The 15,478-nt window shown below is 37.1% G+C and overlaps 1 protein-coding gene and 1 long non-coding RNA gene across 2 annotated transcripts; both read right to left on the reverse strand.

The window, feature by feature from the left end:
* Nucleotides 1–1,760: 1,760 nt before the first annotated feature.
* On the reverse strand, nt 1,761–2,028 carry LOC118763871. The gene is made up of 2 exons (XR_004999627.1): nt 1,903–2,028; nt 1,761–1,790 (listed from the first exon to the last, which is right to left on the reverse strand). It is a non-coding gene; the product is annotated as an uncharacterized LOC118763871 (long non-coding RNA).
* Nucleotides 2,029–14,293: 12,265 nt separating this feature from the next.
* Nucleotides 14,294–15,271, reverse strand: LOC115212872 (dolichol-phosphate mannosyltransferase subunit 1). Its single transcript, XM_029781662.2, has one exon. The coding sequence runs from the start codon at nt 15,225–15,227 to the stop codon at nt 14,499–14,501; it is 729 nt and encodes a 242-aa protein (XP_029637522.1). The 5' UTR covers nt 15,228–15,271; the 3' UTR covers nt 14,294–14,498.
* Nucleotides 15,272–15,478: the final 207 nt, after the last annotated feature.

Raw genomic sequence — 15,478 nt, forward strand, 5'->3', positions numbered from 1 at the left:
TCCCAGTGACATAAAAAAATTTGCTTCAGTTGAGATTCAAAAGTGGATTCCTGGCTTAAATTAATGAGGGAAAAAATTAGAAATTCTTTTACTGGAATTTTTCAAAACACATTTTTTAAATTCATTTTTATATCTTTTATTTTTCTAAAGTAAGAGATTAAAATCTTTAAAAAATTTTTAATTATTAATTTAAAGTAATCTTTCACAAAAGATTTCTCATTAATAAATAATCATATTATTTTGGATTTCCTTTTGCTATTCATCAGCCTTAGAAGGTCAAAAGTGATATTTCCTTTCAGGGAATACTTTTCAGCTTTCCATTCACTTATTCCAATAGCTGATAATTCCTGAGATTAGTTGCAAAAATAAACCGACTGGAAAATTTATCAGAAGATTTCCTTAAACATAAAATCAAGATTATAGCAGGATTTTCAGAGATTAGAAAATATATTTTTATTCAAAGATTTTAAAATAGATTGCATTTATCTTTGCTTTAGTTCATAAATCCAGTTTATATAATATTCCTAACTTCTTGTCTGTCACAGACCCATGACCATTTGAAGGTGCCATTATGGCTTTCAACTAAAATATTGTTTTTGATTCAAATTTTCTCTTTTCTGCAGACTCACAGTTGACTCCATGCTTAGGTACAACCAAGGTATAATATTGGGTCATCCCATAAATAATGGGTTTTTTTTTTATACTTCTATTACTTTTCAAAATTAAAATAAACAAAGTCCTTTTTTAATCTAAAATATACTCTCCTTCATTTTCTACAATGCTCTTCCATCTATCTGGTATACTTACAAGGCCCCTGTTCCAAAATTCACTTATAGTATGTGATGAAAAATACTCCTCCAGTACTGTCCTGCCCTCACCTACAGAATTCCTATTTTTTCCGTCCAGATAATTTTGAAGACTGGAGATGTGTGTATGCATGCTTGTATGCATGTATGTATGTGTGTGTGCATGTATGTATGTATGGATAGATGGATGGATGGATGGATGGACGGATGTACATACATTTCCATATGGACTTGTCAATTTTGCCAGGTCCCAAATGGCCTGTTTATCCTGGTGAGAGAAGCTGGGATTTGTACAGAATACACAGAGCTATAATAGATATCATAAGCCATATGATCCAATTCTTTGACAGTTTCTTCAATTTCACTACCTTGGACCTCCCTTCTTCTTTTTAGTAACTCCAAAAGAATGAAAAACAATCTCTCTTTATTTCTCTCCTTGTTTATTTCTGTGTCCCTTTCTGTAGAAGAGCGTAGGCTCAAAACGTAAAAGACTTTTTCAATTCCTGAGCGTTATACTAAAACATCTGTTTGTTTTGTACACCACCTGTCTTCATCTTTTGTTTTTTTCGTGAACTCTCCCTATATATATATATCTGTTATCTCCCCTACTATCCCTCTAGTGTCTAACATCTGACCTCTAACATTTGACCTCCGATCTCTAACTTCTGAAATCAGAACGCCATGTTGAATCGTTAGCCCCTACATGCAATTTTTTTCTCTCCTTGTTTCTTTTCTGTGTATCTTTCTGTCGAAGAGTGTAGGCTCGAAACGTAAAAGACTTGTTTTATTTCTATTCCTCAGCGCCATACTAATACATTGTTTGTTTGTACTCCACCTGCCTTCGTCTTTTGTTTTTTTTCATAAACCTTCCCGTTTGAGCGTCAAATAATACTTTAATTGTTCCACATCCTCGCGTTGCTGTGTTTTTTTCTGTGTTTTCTTCTTTGGATTAACTATATATATATATATATATATATATACACACTTAATTAAAAAGCAGCAAAAATATCACAAAAACTGTTACTCGGAGTTTCATGTTCCCGTTTGTTGGACAGTTATGTTTAGAATGGAACAAAAATAAGGCTCCATCCTAAACAACACTGTCCAACAAACGGGAACATAAAACTCTGAGTAACAGTTTTTGTGATATTTTTGCTGCTTTTTAATAAAGCATATTACTCTACCTCTGGTATTCGAGTACTATTTTTTTCCACCTTGTTTCACATTTATGTGCTTATCTGGTGTATCATCATCATCGTTTAGCGTCCGTTATATATATATATATATATATATATCAACAATTGAGGGTAAAATTAATTAATTAATCAATTTCACCAAGTGTTCAGTATGTAAAAGGACCATTTAAGGCGAATTCAAAATATTACATTATATAATTAGGGCTTAGTAAAATAAATTACTTTGCCACATACTGAACTTAGTATATATATATATATATATATCATATCTATCTAATTGTGTTATATTATAGGTGTGTCTATAAGTGCCCAGCTATATACTTAAATGCTTTCCTCAATAAATATTCATTGAAATGGCTCTGTGGAAGTTATAAGATGTTGCGCTAGCACTCAGCTCTAAGTGTACTAGTCCTTACAACAGAAACACCTGTAAGCCAATGAAGTTGACTTCATAATTCCTGTTCTTTTGTCATTAATTTATTAAAATGCTTTCTGCATTGAAAAAAAAAGTACTTCATCAAAATGATTTTGAGAAAGTTGTAAGATGTCACACTGACATTCATCTTCTGGTGCACAATTTCTTTATAGCCAAAATAGCAAGCTAATGATGGTGATCATGTAACACCCAACTCTTTGTCATACATTTATTTTTTGATATTATGTTCTGTACTAAGCCAGTGAGCAGGTAGAACCATTAGCACACAGGGCAAAATACTTAGCAGCATTTCATCCGTCTCTACATTCAGAGTTCAAATTATGCCTTGGGGTGAGGTCAATAAGATATGTAACAGTTACAGACTGGGGTTGATGTAATTGACTTACATCTTCACTTGAACCTGTTGACCTTCTGTCAAAATTTGAAACCAAATATTATGCTCTGTACTGACCTGCTACTTCATATAAGAGAGTGGAATAGAAATCATCACACAGTTCACAACTCCCAGACAGCCAAAGCATGGTGCTATAGTGAATTGTAAATACTGGGTTGTCCGGAAAATTCGTGCTGATTTATAGTAGCTTACCTTTCAACTTAATTTAGAACATGGTTGAGTCCATAAAATAGGATTTGACTACACCTCCATTTACAGCACAGCTTAAACTATCTTTTCATGGAAGAAGGTTTATGTTCCTATAACCTGTGTTAATTCTGTAACCCTTTAAAATGGAAGATAAGAAAGTTCATTTTCGGCACTTGATGCTTTTCTTTTTCCGTAAAGGGAAAATGCCTCACAAGCAACCAAAGAAATATGTGCAGTTTATGGTGATGTTTCTTTATCTGAAAGAACTGTACGGAAATGGTTTGCAAGGTTCTGAGCTGGAGATTGTAGCCTTATTGATAAAGAGCGATCAGGCAGACCATCCACTACAGATGATGACCAAATCAAGTCATTAATTGAGAATAACCCACATTGCACGACCCGAGAATCAGCAGAAAGCTTCAACCTGTCAAAATCTCTCATTCATGAGCACAATGTTTGGGTAACACATGAGTTGAGTAAGAAGAACCTTTTGGATTGCATTTCCATTTGTGATTCACTTTATAAACGGAATGAAAATGTGCCTTTTTTAAAGCAAATTGTGACTGGTGATGAGAAATGGATTATCTACCGAAATGTTCAGAAAAAGCGATCCTGGAGTAAGCAACATGAGCCACCCTCAGCCAACCCAAAAGCAGATCTTCACCCTAAAAAAGTCTTGCTTTGTGTCTGGTGGGATTGGAAAGGAATTCTGTACTATGTGCTTCTCCCAAGTAACCAGACAGTTAATTCTGAGAAATACTGCAAAGAACTGGAAGAGTTAAAAGCAGCAATTCAAAAGAAACATCCAGAATTGGGCAACAGGAAGGGTGCTGCTTTCCAACATGATAATGCAAGACCACACGTTTCTTTATGAACCAGACAAAAATTGCTGCAGCTCAGCTGGGTTGTGTTACCCCACCCTCCATATTCATCAGATATTGCTCCTTCGGATTTCCACTTATTCAGGTCTCTGCAGAATAGTCTTAATTGATGAGTGATTAAGCATGTCCATATCCCTTGTGTGTGTGTGTGTGTGTGTGTTTCATTTATCCTGCACCTCTACTTGACAGCCAGTGTTAGTTATTTATTATTTCTTACAGTGTAGTTCATCAAAAAGAGAACAATAGAATAAGTACAAGGCTTACAAGAAAGAAAAAAAAGAAAAGAATAGAACTGGGGTTCATTCATTCAACTAACACTCTTGAAGGCAGTGCCCCAGCTTGGCCGTAGTCCAGTGAGTGAAACAATCAAAAGATAAAGATTAAATTTATGATGACAAAGATAATGGTGATTATGATGATACTGATGACAAGAATAATAATAATGATGATGGCGACATCAACAACAAGGAAATGAATAATAGTGTTGGTGATGATGATAATGATGATGACAACTGAAATTAATATGATAAACTAATTTATATCAAAAATACCACATCCATCACTGCTCCCACCGCAATTAATTACAACCACCACCATCACCACTACTAACACCACCACCACCACCATTACCACTAACACTACAACTACTGTCACTAGCACCACCACCACCACCACTTTTACAGAAGGACATTTTATTTTAAAATAATAATAACAATTATTAAATATTTCTCTGTTTTTGTATTTTCTGTGAATTAGATTTTACACAAAATGCTAATTTCTGAAAATAAAATCTTAATTACAGTAATTATCAATACAAATGAAAGAAGTAAAAATCTCCTTCATAATTTATCAACAACCAAGATACAGCTAATTACTATGAAATACGACTTTCAAACGAGGGACAATAACAACAACTACATCATAACAGATTGAAAATTCATATAAACATGATTGCAGCATGACGTGGGGATTATTTCAAAATCTTGTACCAGATTAATCCTAACTGGATTAAGGGAAGGTAGTAATGTAGTTTGTCTATCTGTAAAATATTAGAAAAAATAAGCTAACACAGGTGCAGGAATGGCTGCGCAGTATGAAGTTTGCTTCCCAACCACATGGTTCTAGGTTCAGTTCCACTGTGTGTCTTCAACCAAAGCTTTGGCCTGACCAGACTTGTGAGTGGATTTGGCAGATGGAAACTGTAAAAAGCCTGTTACACACACATATTACATAACATATATATATATATATATCATATATATATATATATCATCATCATCATCATCATCGTTTAACGTCCGATTTCCATGCTAGCATGGGTTGGACGATTTGACTGAGGGCTGGAAAGCCAGATGGCTGCACCCAGCTCCAATCTTGATCTGGAAGAGTTTCTACAGCTTGATGCCCTTCCTAACACCAACCACTCCGAGAGTGTAGTGGGTGCTTTTATGTGCCACCGGCACGGGGGCCAGTCAGGCGGTACTGGCAACGATCTCGCTCGAATGTTTTTAAATATGCCACCAACACAAGTGCCAGTAAGGCAATGCTGGTAATGATCACACTCGAATGGTGCCTTTTACATGCATGCTCGGATGGTGCTCTTAACACCCTACTAATACGGGGCACAAGTGCCAGTGAGGCGATGCTGGTAATGATATATATATATATATATATAATCTTTGTGTCTGTGTTTGTCTCCCAGCACCACTTGACAACCAGTGTTGGTCTGTTTACATCCCCATAACCTAGCAGTTCAGAAAAAGGACCAATAGAATAAGTACCAGGTTTTAAAAAAAGAAAACTAATTTGACTAAAAAGTCTTCAAAGCAGTACACCAGCATGGCCACAGTCTAATGTATGAAACAACTGAAATATAAAAGATAACAATGTAACCTCTGAATAGTTGCTTTATATGCTAGAAGTAGTAGCCAAATTTCCCTCAAATTCCACCTTATTTCAGAAAGGACGAATGCAATAAAGGATGTAGTTCTTGATGCTCTATATATCAGAATAATATGGGTGGTCATGGCGGGAATGTTGTTGATCATAGTTCAGCTCAATGAAGATTGATCTAAGACTAAATAACATGTGGGTAGCAAAATGCTCTCACACATATTGTAAAGTGGTTTGTGTCAGGAAGGTGTTTCTTGACATAATAAATACAAGCAAGAGGGTCAAAACAATGAGAAACCTTAATTTTGTATACAAGGCTAAAATAGCATGTTAGTGCTGTGCATAGCAGTAAGAAGATCAGGTGGGAAGGAGTGGCCATATATGAGAGATCTTTGAATACCATCAAATAATTTCACCAACTTGCTTTCAAAAGCAGAAAATAAACACCAAACAACCGAAATATTGTCCAAAACTTTTCTTTTCCTGTCAGGTATAAAACTTGAGCTGCTACCATCAATGTCATATTGATGAGTGCTAGAGACCTGGAGAGATTATGAAGTACTGGTGTGGAGGTGAGTAGATGATTGTTATGTAAAGTAATGTGATAGAGATGGGTAGCCTCAACCAGACTCCTTACTAGTAACGAACACAGATGAAAAATTCTTCTGACCAAAAAAAAAAAAAAAACAGAAAACGGTGCTGGGATAGGTGAAATACATATATTTTTGGCAGAGATAACTAGATGAAGTGAAGTAGTCAAAGTAAGTGTAAGAATGATTAAGTTTAGACTAGTCATGGATATGAAAGCAACAGTACACTGTCAGCATACACACCACAATCAGAACAGACAGATGAACAAGAGGACAGGTCTATGAGGCCCTCTTGCAGACTACCTTCATAAAAATAATTACTGACCCCATTATCACTGCTGGTAACTTTAACAGGCATATTTGACATTACCATGGTTAATAACATAGTCAGGATGGGAAAAAGGGTACATTCTGTATAGGTGATATTTTTGTGGAGGCAGAACTTTTGGGTCAGCTGTATAAGCATGTATAGGCTTAAAGCCTTGAGGGTGGGTAGAGAGCAACAAACTCAAAAGCTACTTCAGGCACCTCACATTTTCTATTTTCTTTAGAAATATTAACTATGGGTTTTGGTAAACAATATAATGTACATCATGACTTCTGACTGTGACTGTTTCTTTTTTTCCCCCTTACTTTGAGTCACCGATCAAATTAAGAATTTTAACCAAACCGAACCTAGCCTAAAATTATATATATATATATATATACGTACATACATATCATCATCATCATCGTTTAATGTCCGTTTTCCATGCTGACATGGGTTGGACAGTTCGACCAAGGTCTGGGAAGCCAGGAGGCTGCACCAGGCTCCAGTCTGATCTGAGAGAGTTTCTACAGCTGGATGCCCTTCCTAATGCCAACCACTTCATGAGTGTAGTGGGCGCTTTTTATGTGCCACCAACACGGGTATCTTAACTACAATTTCCTCTTGATTTTTCTTTTGATGTTGGTGTTGACATACTTGACTCAATAGGTCTCCTCAAGAACAGCGGGTCACTCTACGATCCAGATTAGCACAGCAGGCTGTCCTGTGAACCATGAACTCACTTCATTTGTCAGGTCTTCGCAGTCACAGCATATCTCGGAGGTCTCGATCTTCGTCATTTCCTCTGTGAGGCCCAACGTGCCACCGGCACAGGTATCACAACTACAATATCCCTCTGATTTTTATTTTGATGTTGATGTACTTGACACAATAGGTCTCCTCAAGCACAGTGTGTTGCCCTATCAACCAAGGTTAGCACAGCAGGCCATTCTGTGAGCCATGAACTCACTTCATTTGTCGGGTCTTCGAAGTCACAGTATTTCTCCAGAGATCTTGGTCTTTCTTCATAGCCTCTGTGAGGCCCAACATATGAAGGTCATGCTTGACCACCTCATCTCATGTCTTCCTGGGTCTACCTCTACCCCAGATTCCTTCAACAATTTGGGAGAGCCACTTCTTCACACAGCTCTCCTCGTCCATCCGTAGTACATGACCATACAAATGCAAACGTCTCTCCTGCACGCTGCATCCGATGCTTCTTATGTCCAACATTTCTCTCAGGGCGCTTACACTCTGTCATGCATGGACACTGATATTACACATCCAGCAGATCATGCTAGCTTCGTTTCTTTCAAGCCTACGCATGTCCTCTACAGTCACAGCCCATGTTTCACTGCCATGAAACATGGCTGTTCACACACATGCGTCGTACAATCTACCTTTTACTCTGAGAGAGAGACCCTTTGTCACCAGTAGGGGTAGAAGCTTTCTAAACATTGCCCAGGCTATTCTTATTCTAGTGGTAAAACTCTCTGAGCATCCACCTACACTACTAACTTGGTCACCTACATAGCAGAAACTATCAACTACTTCTAGTTTCTTCTCCTGGGGTATAATGGAATCTGTTTTCTGAGTATCAGTGGTGTCTATTGCCTCTGTGCATCTGCCGCACACAAAAGCTATCTTCTCGGTTAATTTTCCTTTGATGCTGCTGCACCTCTTATGCATCCATAGCTTACACTGTGTACATCATTTAGAGTTTCTACCTACACCTTTTCTACAGATCAAGCAGGGCTACCTACCTGAGAGGTGTGTGATGAGTTCGCCTTCTGACTTACTTTAACTTTGGTCTTTGCTACATTGACTCTAAGGCCTTTTGATTCTAAACCTAGCTTCCACATCCGAAATTTCTTTTCTAGTTCCGGTAGTGACTCTGCCATGAGGGCCAGGTCATCAGCATAGAAGAGCTCCCAGGAGCAACCTGTCTTGAATTCCTCTGTTATTGCCTGAATTCTTCCGTTATTACCTCAATTCCTCTGTTATTGCTTGAGGTATATATACACATACATCATCATCATCATCATCGTTTAACGTCCGCTTTCCATGCTAGCATGGGTTGGACGGTTCAACTGGGGTCTGGGGAGCCCGAAGGCTGCACCAGGCCAGTCAGATCTGGCAGTGTTTCTACAGCTGGATGCCCTTCCTAACGCCAACCACTCTGAGAGTGTAGTGGGTGATTTTATGTGCCACCGACACAGGTGCCAATTAAGGTGCCAATTAAGAATTAAAACATCCACAATTTAATTATGCTACAAAAATCTAATATGATTCTGGAAATGGTAGGTTGGGCATTTAATAAAATGCAAAATTCCAATGTAGTGGTGTCCTACAAACAAATGTTTCAGGCATGTTCCAATGAAGAGCTTCACTGAAAATGTTAAACAATTTGTCTCTTCATAGAACACTAATGTACTTCAAAGTACTTAATGTACTTTACTCTGTTTTAAGATAGCTTAGCTGAATATTAACATTTTCTGTGTACCTCCTTTGCTATGGTAAGTGTCATAGTGTTAACCAAATGTGCAACCTAGGTTTCATTCTTGATCATACAGTGGCTGGATGGTGAATTTGTAAAGTGTCAGACAAAATACCTACTGGTATTTTGCTATGTTTGTTTACATTCTCAATTTAAATCCCACCCAAGCTCGCATTACTTTTCATCTAATAGCAACTGAACTATAAATTTTCTTAACAGCAAATGATCAACACAATCCAATTTTTCACATATGAATTTTCTCAATCCTTTCTTCCGAGAATTAGTTCCCTATCCACATGGTTCCAACAAATATCACTCTGCAGTAACCAGACTTCAGCTGCTTGAAATGGTTTTGGGTATCATTCATATTTTTGAAATAAAAAGATCCAAGCTTCTCAGTTTTGTTCTGTTGAAGAATGACAAAAAACTATAATAACTAGTAGGATATTACTTTCAAATATTTCAAAATCATCAGGAAAATAAAGTCTTACATACATGTATGTATATATATGGATATGGATATATATACTTGTGTATATATATATATATATATATTATAGCCTCAGGCCAACCAAAGCCTTGTGAGTGGATTTCGTGTTTGTACCTCCACCATTGCTTAACAACTGATGTTGCTGTGCTTCTGTTCCCATAATTTAGCAGTTCAGCAAAAGACACTGATAGAATAAGTATTAGGTTGTCAAGAAAGTTCTTATGGAATTTTTAATTTTGGTTTTAAATGATGTATTTTCAAATTAATTTTCGTTAAATTACTTTGACTATATATATCATTTTAAAGCCTGTTTTTCACCCTATGGAATCGTGTTACTCTTTTTCTTTTTGAATAATTAGGCCATTTTTCTGGAACGTTGATTACAACATGGACAAAAAGCAAATTCACACAATTTTCTTATTCTGGTTCAAGCTAGGCTGAAAAGCTGCTGAAACAGTTCACGATATCAACGATGCGTGTGACCCAGGAACCACTAATGAACGTACAGCACAATGGTTGTTTAAGAAATTTCGTAGCCATGACGAGAGTCTTGAAGATGATAAGCATAGTGGTCAGTCATCGGATGTTGACAACGATCAACTAGGAGCCTTAGTCGAAGCCAATCTATTCACAACTGTTCGAGAGCTTGCTTCTGAATTACACATAATGTATATGACAACCACTTGAAAGAGATTAGGAAAACAAAAATACTTGAGAAATGGGTGCCGCATGAATTGAACAACAACCAAAAAACGCCGTTTTGAAGTGTCATCTTCCCTTCTTTTAAGCAAGAATGACCCGTTTCTCAACCGGATTGTGACCTGTGATGAAAAGTGGATTCTTTACGAGAACCAGCAATGCTCAGCTCAGTGGTTGGATGCCAATTAAGCTTCACGGCACTTACCAAGGCCAAAGTTGCACCAAATGTCGCCGGTCTCATCCGTCACAGCTTTTTGGATCCAGACGAAACCATTATGGCAGAGAGATACGGTCAGCAAATGGATGAAATGCATAAGAAACTCCGACAACAGCTGGCATTGGTCAATAGAAAAGGACCAACTCTTCTCCATGAAAATGCTCGGCTGCACGTCACACAACTAACCCTGCAGAAGTTGAACGAATTGGGCTACGAAACTCTGCCTCATCCGCCATACTCATCAAACCTCTCACCTACCGACTATCACTTTTTCAAGCATCTCGACAACTTCCTGTGTGAGAAATGCTTCAAAAACCAAAATGATGCCAAACACGCCTTCAATGACTTCATTGCCACCAGAACACAGGATTTTTATGCTACTGACATAAATAAACTTGTTTCGTGTTGGCAAAAGTGTGTTGATTCTGATGGTATTTATTCCGTTGAGCCGAGATATGTGCATCTGAATTTAAAGGTTAAAAACCGCAAGAACTTTCTTGACAACCTAGTACTAGGCTTACAAAGAATAAATCCTGTGGTCAATTTGTTCGACCAACAGCAGTGCTCCAGCATGGCTGCAGTCACATGACTGAAACAATAAAAAAAACTATACCATTTTAATTCCAAGCAAAGGCAGGTATCTCTGCTAGTATATATATATATATACTATATATTATATATACAATGAATTTTTTAATCACAGTCATAGTTATATGTGCGTGTGTGTATATATATATATATATATATACATACACATACACACACATAACTATGACTGTGTGATTAAAAAATTCGTTTCACAACTATATCACATGGTTTCAGGTTCAATCCACTGTGTAACACCTTGGACCTTCTACCAGAGCCACAGGCTGATCAAAGCCTTGCAAGCAGGTTTGGTAGATAGAAACTGGAAGGAGCCCATCATATATATATATATGCATGTATGCATGTGTCTATATATCTTTTACCTGTCTCAGGCATTAGGCTGCAGCTATGCTGGGGCACTTCAAGAATCACTGCTACAGCTGAGCAATATAAAAAATAAAACTGGAGCAACATAAAATAAAGTGTCTCGCTCAAGAACACAACACACAGCCCAGTTTGGCAATTGAACTCACTACCTCATGACTGTGAGCCATGCACTTTCATCAGGTATGAATACAATAAATGAAAAACAAGAATTGATGATTGGATGTAGTGAATGATGGATAAGGGGTAGAGAGTGTCCAATGATGCATGAGAATGAAGAGCAGTGGAATAGTAATGTAGATACAGTTGAGAGTGTGAGAATGAGAGATGATATGTGATGGGGTAGGTTGTCAGGGTTGATGGAGAGAGAAAGAGGCAGGCATAGTGCATGGAGAAACTGAGAGATATATAGTGGTGGGGTATCAAGTGAGACAGTTCCAGGCAGTAAGAAAGATAAGTGATATCAAAGAAAAGCTACAATTAGAAAGATGATTGGTTGTAGGGGTGTCTTGAGGAGAATATTGGGTGAAAGGAAACTGGTGCATATGTATACACACACACACTGCTTCTAGAGCTTAGTTTTTCTGATATGGGCAGATCTTCTTGAAAACCACATATTACTGGTTGCTGGTCATTTCCTCCATAAGGGTCAAAATCCTGAGATTAGACTTCACCACTTCATCCACTGTCTTCAAAACCACAGTCGAACCAATTCTACTATATGGCTCAGAAACCTGGATGTTATCAAAAAAGCTTGAGAGGCGGTTGAATGGAACTTACACTCGCATCCTTATGAGAGCTCAAAATCTCTCGTGGAGGCATCATCCAACCAAAGTACAAATATATGGGAAACTACCACCTGTATCATCTCTTGTGAAAGGTAGGAGAGTCCAGTTCGCTGGACATTGTTGTAGAGCTGAAAACGAGGCAATTTCTACTCTTCTCCTCTGGAAGCCATCTACTCGCAATACCAGAGAGCACACACTCTCCTACCCTGATGTAATCTTGAGGGATACAGGCATCCAGCAACAGGACCTCCGTAGTGCTATGATGGACTGTGAAGTCTGGCGTAGCATAGTAAATTCCATTATTTCGACCACGGTCAAACAATGATGATGATGACTGTCTTCTCTTTTCCACAAACTCCATCCACCTACAGGGATCAGCATTTCTTTATGCAACTTACATATTGCATGTCCTTATCAGTAAAGTCTTCTTTTATTTGCATAATGTATCTGATTCTTTTGTGCTCAGTTTTTCTCTCTCTCAGCACATTTGTATTGTCATTCATGGACACTTACATTGCACATCCAATAGAGCATGCTTACTTTTATTTATTTCCAGTCTTCTAAAGTCCTCTGCATTCAATATCCATATTTCACTACCATACAGCATCACAGTTCAAACACAAGTCTCATACAACCTACCCTTCACTCTGTTGCAAGCAGCAGTAGTAGTTCTCTTAACTTTCTCTAACTCATTCTTACACAAGCTACTATACTTTCAGAGCAACTAGCTCCCCTACTAACTACATTTCTAGGTAACAAAAGCTATCAACTATTTCTAGTTAGCCATCCAGGTATTCAAGAGAATCTACTTCTACTATGTTCATAGCACATACCACTCCAGTGCATGTACCACATACTAAGCTTACATTCTCTGTTAGTCTGCCTGTGATTCCACTACACCTCTGGTCTGTTCATAGTTTACAATGAGAACACATAGAGTTTACATCTACTCCTTTTCTGCATACTGAACAAAGCTATTTCCCTGAAGATACTAGGGTCCAGTCTTCTTGCCTTTTCACTAAAATCTTCTTTGCTAAGTTTACCTTAAAATCTCTGTCTGGCATTTGCTCTCTGGATTCCATTACGAGAACAAGATCATCAGCACATAGGAGTCCCCATGGACGGCCAGTTTTAAGGAACTATATGAAGGCTTATAGGACTATGTAAGCATGTGGTTTAATTGTTCCTACCTACAAGCTTCAGCCACAGGATATCTCATTATTTATCAACAGGTTTCACCACTTCCAATTGTATGGTTCTCTTGAGCTGTGTAAACCAGCTCTGGTACTACATATCTTTCTCTCTCTTTGACATTTTTTTTTTTACAGTAACCAACTATGCAACATCTATTTTGATTTATAACAGTCTAGATCTATTAGATTTCTCTACGATATCTATAACCCAGCATTCTCTGCAGTTAATTGCTCATTGTTCTGCTAACTTTCTGAAATCCAACAAAAGCTGGAAAAAAAAAACAACAAAAAAAAACAAAACAGATTTCCCTATAATATTTATAAGGTCCCGTCTCCATTGGAAGAAGTGTAAACTGTTGCTACTCTTCAAGCCTCACACATTTTGTTCAGGCCAATGTTTTTGCTTTGTGTCTATTCTATATCATAAGAACTATTAACTCAAAGCAAATTCACGTAGTTGTTAATACATATACACATGGTTATTAGCACATACTGAAACACAGGTATGCAACACACACACACATAAATGTAAGTGCTTGCATATATTAAAACAGCAGTTATGTTGTAAATACAGCATGAATTTAATACTGTAATTAAATTAAACTTATGATCACAGGGTGCACTGGAAACCAGAGATATTATAGGTAAGAAATAAACAGACAGCTGTTTACAAAATACTGACATATTTTTATGAGATAAAGATATGGTATAACATTTTGACAGAAATAAAAACATATATGACAATATCTTTTATAAGTCATTGCAAGTTAATGTTTTATATAAATGTATTGCGAATGTGGAATTAACAAATAATCTGTGACACGTTCACATTAAATAGCTATTCCTTCGGTTACATATTTCAAACATTCTTCTACTAATTGGAGGGAATATCAACAATAATAACAGCAATAATGAGTGTACAAAGTGACTAAAAAAAAACATTTAAGAAGGCATCAGGTGGTAAAAAATAGATAGAGTAAACCTTTCAAAAAACCCACGATTTCATTACCAGACAATTTTGATTCCCCATAGAATCTATCAACAAAAGTTATGGGAACTTCTCCGATAGTGAAACCGAAACGTCTGGCCATTATAATCAATTCCATTTGAAACACATAGCCTTTTGACTGACACGAATTAACCAAATCTTCCAGGACAGTTTTTTTGTACAGTCGGAAGCTACCGGTCAAGTCTGAAGCACCTGGTCGCAGTAGTACTTGGGTTAAGTAGTTGGCCCCACGACTGATCAGTTTTCTCTTCAAATCCCAACCAGATACACCACCTGAACCTTTATACCTGGTGCCTGACACCACGTCCAGGTCACCTTCTTTCTGTTTCTTGATCATTTCGGGAATAAACTTAGGATGGTGTGATAGATCTGCATCCATAATAATGATAAAGTCACCTTTAGCAAATTTAACACCGTGAATATAAGCAGTTCCAAGACCCAGTTTCTTCTCTCTGGGTTTCAAAACAATTCTATCTTCTCCGTAAATTCCTTGAAGTTGTTTGGCTACTTCTAAAGTACCATCGGGACTGCCGTCGTCAATAATGATCACTTCAAATTTATACCCAGATTCTTCGAAGTATTTCACTAATAACCAGATGATAAATGGTAAGTTTTCTCTTTCATTGTAAGTTGGTAAAAGAACAGAATAGAAAACGTCCTTCTTTTCTGCCATTGTTGATCTTTACACCGGCTACATGGACACATCACCAGTACACGGAAGTAACAAACTATGTATCTACTTCTCAATATTTGACATTAAATTATTTACTAATGCTACTAAAATTTAAATAAAATAGCATATAACCTTTTAACCAGTTAAATAAGTTTAATTTATTTCGAATAATAATTTTATTTAAACGCCAGAAAGAAATTGTTATCAATAAAGTAGTCTCCCTTGGATTAAATATATTTCGGTAACTTAGC

This window comes from Octopus sinensis, linkage group LG6 (genome assembly GCF_006345805.1).
Source record: "Octopus sinensis linkage group LG6, ASM634580v1, whole genome shotgun sequence".
NCBI classification, from domain to species: domain Eukaryota; kingdom Metazoa; phylum Mollusca; class Cephalopoda; order Octopoda; family Octopodidae; genus Octopus; species Octopus sinensis.